The sequence below is a fragment of the Cyphellophora attinorum genome (assembly GCF_001299255.1).
Source record: "Cyphellophora attinorum strain CBS 131958 chromosome Unknown Contig29, whole genome shotgun sequence".
Classification (NCBI taxonomy): Eukaryota; Fungi; Ascomycota; class Eurotiomycetes; order Chaetothyriales; family Cyphellophoraceae; genus Cyphellophora; species Cyphellophora attinorum.
The window spans coordinates 1,011-6,816 of NW_017253257.1; the positions used below are offsets into that span (position 1 = coordinate 1,011).

The 5,806-nt window shown below is 53.8% G+C and overlaps 1 protein-coding gene across 1 annotated transcript; it reads right to left on the reverse strand.

Annotated features, from left to right (window-relative positions):
• Nucleotides 1–645: 645 nt before the first annotated feature.
• On the reverse strand, nt 646–5,116 carry AB675_9979 (putative O-acetyltransferase CAS1; the record flags this gene model as incomplete). Its single annotated transcript, XM_018150558.1, has 4 exons — nt 646–1,014; nt 1,299–1,531; nt 1,687–2,551; nt 3,245–5,116. The coding sequence occupies 4 exons, from the start codon at nt 5,114–5,116 to the stop codon at nt 646–648; spliced, it is 3,339 nt and encodes a 1,112-aa protein (XP_017996585.1).
• Nucleotides 5,117–5,806: the final 690 nt, after the last annotated feature.

Below are 5,806 nucleotides of genomic sequence, written 5' to 3' on the forward strand. Positions count from 1 at the left end.
AAAGGCGCCCGCATTTGCGGCAAGCAGCTCAGTAGCCGACGACCACCGGACACACCTTGCTGGACAGATTTGTCGAGTCACCGTATTGGGAAGCAGGAAGATCTTTCCGGTGTGGCAAGGAAATTGGTCTCTGCCATAAATGCACGGTGCTTCTTTCGATTGTCGCGGTCAGCGTAGGTCGATTGCTTTCATGGCGTGTTGATTGCAAGTCAACCGCTACGTCTCGTCGTTCGTCCATGTTCTGACAGACGCCGCAAGTGATGCTTGCGGACTCGATATACGATACCAGCATGCTGCCTTCTACAACTGCCGCAGTGGTACATCGCTGCCTGTGTGCTGCCTTCAATAGCGTGATTGGACCTCATTTGCTCTTTTGCGCCGACGGCAACACCAACTGTTGATCATGGCACTCTCGCTTCGCTGTCTTGGGATTGGTCGTTCGCGTAGAGGATGGGAGACATCACTGCACTTTCAGTCGTTTGTCGCAGCCTCGGAGGTGCTGCATGCAGGGACCGGAATCGATGAAAGAGTGCCATTGTCGTCTTGGGGATCACAATGCCCTGAGCCATATCAGGAAGTTCCAGATGCCTGGAGTAATGGGACACAGCCTGCTCGTTGTCCCAGGTATACAATGTTCGAACACGCTCATTTAGCGCCTTCGACAGCGTGTGTCGAGCTCATTGCGTGCCTCTGGCCAACCGCTGCTCTCTCTTCCTCATCCTTCTTCACGACCTCTCTCACAGCCGCATGCCGCTCCCAAGCCCAAAGCCCAACTTTCTGCCTTCTCAACTCCAGCAGAAACAGGGCGGCGATTGTGTACGTGATCCCGGTGTACACCTGTGGATAGACAAATACCCACCTTCCGCCTCCGGGACCCGGTCTCAATGGCTGACGAATCTCCAGCGCTATGGCTTGCGATACGAGTGAGGGCATTGACACGGTCAGCCACTGGAGGCACAGGAGAGAGGCGATCTGCGAGAGAGGGACGACTTCGGCGGAGAGTGGGGCAATCGTCTGTAGGAATGCGTGAGATTAGCAACCACAAAGAAATCGTGGACGGGACTGTGAGCTTGTGAGAGAAAGTTCTGATGAGAGTGGAAGGATGGGCACGTGCATGTGGAAGAACGGAGGTAATGCAGTACGATATGCAGCAGGAAAGTGAAGAGGCGTGAGGCAGTCTCGCATCGAGTGTCAGCAGTAGAGGCAACAACGGACTGCCGATGCAGCCCCACCAGAAAGCGGAACGGGGAACACACGACCATCACGAATGGATGTGCTTTGCTGAAAAGTGGACTCACCGCCCAGAAGACACCGCACGTTCCTCCATAGATGATCGCCAGCACCAAGAGCGGCGCATAGGTGGTGACCGGGATCCAGAATGCAAAAGCGAGTAGTGCGTTGAAAGCCGTAATACCACACGCAGTGGTGATCCTTCCGACTCTATCGCTGAGAATGCCAATCAAGGGGCGGCCTAGTGCGGTACCGGCGTTGAGAATTGCGATGGCGTTCCCACCCTGGGTTTGTGTGTAGCCTAGTGCGACTTTCGTCGTGAAAGATATCAGCTGTCAGCATTCGGAAGACGGTGAAGTGGGAGGAAAAACGGTGCGTCGGCACGACAGGGCACCGGCGCCGCTGAGAGGACGTCGTGTATACATCTCATTCGCGATAGTAAGAATCCGAACTCACCAGCAAAAGCCGAAAAGCTTGAGATCACGACCATGTATCCCAGGGTACCAAAGAATGTGTAACCGCTCAATAACCACACGCCTTTGTCTCGCAACAGCCTGACGTCGAATGGCCTCACGTCCGCCTTGGTGCTCACATTCCGATCCTTCAGTACCCAAGTACATGCAAGTAGGACCGCCGTGCTCGTGATTCCCGTGATCCGCAGACTCCAGCCAAGGCCGAGGTTCTCAATCATAGGTGTCGTTGCGACGGCATAGATCACACCAATTGTCCCGCTCCCAGAGCTCGCTAGTCCCTGAGCCAAGCTACGCTTGCGGGAAAACCATTGAGGGAGGATAGGCGCAGCTGGCAACCAGTTTAGCCCAGCGCCCAGTCCGACGAGGATGCCTTGCGAAAGAAAAAATTGCCAGTATTTGTGGGAGTAGGAAGCGGCGATCCAGCCCGCGAGCCATAGGAGGATGCCTAGATACATTGGGAACTTCGTACCATAGCGTCGAATAAGGATGTTGGTCAGCGGCGCGATCAGCATGGCGGCAGCGAAGTTGGCACCGCCGATGAAAGCGTATGCTATGGGAGTGCCACCGTAGCGCCCAGAGTTGGTAAGGTAATAGGAAAGGTAGACACCGTATGACGCCAGGTTACCCCAGATGAAGCCATTTATGCCCGTCACGGCGAGGCAGCATACCCACCCATAACCTCCATCCGGTGGTGGGGATTCGTCAAGTTCAGCAGGTCTTTCGTGTGGTGATGATTGTGGTGGGATGGCCGCTTGTGGCGAAGATGGGAGGGCAATTTTCTCTGATCGTCCATGGTCGACGTTGTAGTCCTCGTTGATGGCGGACTTCTCTGATGATGATGGCATATTCTTGTCGATGAGTTAGCCGGGGTAGGCCAACTGGGTGGCGGCTGTCGGCGCTTTTCTCTGGTTTCAAACCGTTCTTGTCCGCGCTTCGTTTCCCAGTGCGTGAATTTCTGCTGCTATATCGTACGACCTCGTCCAGCATGTTCCCTCACATTCAGTACACTTTCTGTGGCCGCCATGATGGGGCAAGCAAACTTGAAAGCTCGCATGCCTTGTGAAAAGCTTTGATTGAATACGTTCACTACGGAGCCAGCGCTAATGTCCGTACGTCCGCACTGTCGTCCCTGGGTCGATGACGATGTTAGCATGGTGGATGAGGCAAGCGTTTGAATTTTGGAGTCAAATGCGGAGAACCTGGAGCGAAAAGCGCAAAATTCTTCTAGGATGGTGCGGAATTGAGGCCGGTAGCAATCTTTCGCAAATGTCACTGCCTTATGAATCCAGGCACATGGACGTGGAGAGACCGGTTGGTCACATGTAGGTAGATCTGCTTGGGACTTGATTCGTGGACGTCTGCATGCCTTGCGGAGGCCCCGTCCGCTGTAAGCTACATAGGTTGGTCGACTACGGCCACCACGGCCAGAACACATTCAGCATGTAAAGTACGAGCACAATCGCCAGAACCCGCCATCGCATCTGGTGGTCTGGCGACATCGCGATCCACGTTAGCAAAAGCGGGCACCAATTCGCCCTGACTGGCGCAAAAGCCGAATGCTGATGGCTGATCAGCTCATCACTCTTCTCATACGAGCCATCTTCACTCTGCGGGCCTCCCATGATGCATTTCACGATTACGCCCGTCGCCCGACCAACGGCTGAGCAGATCCACAGAAAGCAAGCCGTGACCAAGACTACCTCAACCCAGAACCGCCAGCTTCCTCTCGTACTTTCCTCGGTATAGTTGCGATCGATCAGACCGAGATGCAGAATTCCGTGGGTATCTGCAGCAAGCCAGATGTGGTACTGGAGGACGAAAGTCTCGAGTGAGTGCCGTCCGAACCAGGCGAAAAAGCGGCTATAGCGGCTACGCCACGCGGCAAAGGCATTGCGGACGAAGACGTAGCTGAGGATAGGGATAATGGAGGTGTAACGGTGGGTGGCGTTGAAGGTCTCTTTGTCGGCATTTGTGGCGTGAGAAAGATAGACAGCCGTGGCGAGAAGTGTTGCTGTCCAGGAAATGACTTGCGTGATGCGGTTCTGGATGGTGAATAGATCTGGACGCAAGGCTATTAGCATGGCTAACAGCATGCCGGCGTACGCAGCGTACAAGTCCAGGCCGAAGCGGAACTTGAACTCCCTGACGTCAATCTCCATCATGCCCATGCGTGACAGCAAGCGGAAGAAACGATCTGACCGCGCATAGGCTATCGTTGTCGCGCCTGCTGAGTAGACCACCCGAAGGCTGCTGTACCAGTTGAGTTCTAATGGGACTGTGGCCCAAGTGATCAAGACCCAAATGGATGTCAGTAGTGGAAAGTAGTAGAACTGATAATACGTGTCCATGATGAACGGGAGTATGCAACTGAGAAGGTTCGTCCGCAACAGAACTGCGGCGACTCTGCGCATGGAGAAGTCTCTGGTGCGAATGAAGTATGTTGCGTGACCATAGCCTGTGAGGAAGAAGTATGCCGCGACAAGCACTCGGACTGTTCGGTAGGCCCAGACGATGCGAGACATGCCAAAGTAGTGGTAGAGAAGGATGACGATCTGCATCCAGCCTTTCCATTCTTGAGTCTGCTCGCGGCAGAGACTCTCGTCAGCGGAACATATGGATGTGGTCATGATGCCAGCGCCAAGCGCGAAGAAGCAGAAGAATATGAATAATTGGGGATCGACCAGCTTGTTGACTCTCTCGAAGAGCATTGTCCTGTCAGCGCAGAAGCAGTAGATGAGCGTGGCGGCCATGACTGCAAGCGCTCGAGCAGCAGCAGATCTGTGAAGGCATGACCCGGTGACTGTCGCGATGGCTGCGAAAAGGATGAGGACTTGGCCCTGTGCGGTGTCTGCGGATTTTGAGCAGCAGGTGTGATCTTGCATTCTCGGACAGAGACGCGTCGAGAGAACTTCGAGCTCCTTCTTGGCCACGAAAGGTTTGAGGTGCAGGCCATCTGCTTGGAACGCCGCTGAACCGGTAGTCATCTTGGTGCTTGCCCAGAACACATTGAGTTGATATTCCTCGGATACATCACGCAAGACGTTGTTCATTCTTTTGATTCGGGACGGAGCGAAGAACTTTCGGCGCTCTTGGTCGAGCCAGGGATGGTACGGCTGGATAGGCAAGAAGACTGGAACGATCTCTGTCTCGGTGGCGTTGTGACGGGACTCGAGGAAGCGCCTGAGGTAGGAGGAATAGATAGGCGAAACGTCTTCGGCGCTCATGCTGTTATTGCTAGTAGTGAGATAGCGTGCATGCCAAAGGCCACCGCCAATGATGATGAATCTGGGTGCTCGAGGCTCATGTTCTTGGGCAACCTCGTAGCCGTGATCCGTTGAGCCGTTCGCCTTTGTGTTTCGAAGACCTGCGAGTCGAGTGTTGTTGAGATAGGGATCCCAAATAAATTCTGTCATGCCGTGCTCCGTTCGAATGGAAATATTGGAATGTCTGTGGTTGTCAAAATGATGGTCTGAAGCATTGGGCGATGGGGACCACGGCTGGTGTGATCCGAACGTAGGAGGAAGAAGTTGTCGAACCGACGAGTCGCCAACAAATATGACATCTGTCGAAAGACATCTCGATATGGCTTGAGCATTCGCATGAGTGTCGTAACTAGGCTTCATACATCCAGCGGGATGCCACTCGAGATATGTAGTGGAGGAGGATAAGTCGTGGGACCAGCGGCCACGGGTCAGCAGAACCTGACATTTTGAAGGGTCTTGATCTATAGAGAAAGTCAGTAGTGCGAAGTCGGAAAAGGTGAGAGATGAACCTCGAAGCCGCTTCAGAACGAGATTAATAGCAACGACTGCGAGCAGCGACCACCACACAAGACGCAGATTGCCGTTCAAACTATTGTTGAGAGGAGTCATGTCGGTGATGCATCGAGGATTACATCTGACAGGCAATCGTCGTGCTGTGGTGAGTTTGCGCCATGAGTACGTGTTGAGAGGTGGAGCTGTGTGTAAGGTGGAAGTCGCATGGTGAACCGTGCACTTGTGAAGCGTTTGCCATGAGGTTGACTACCTAAGTCTTGTCACACGAAAGGCGACTTCGCCCAAAATTTGGGCGATTGATATTGATAATCGTCATCGTAGCGTGCT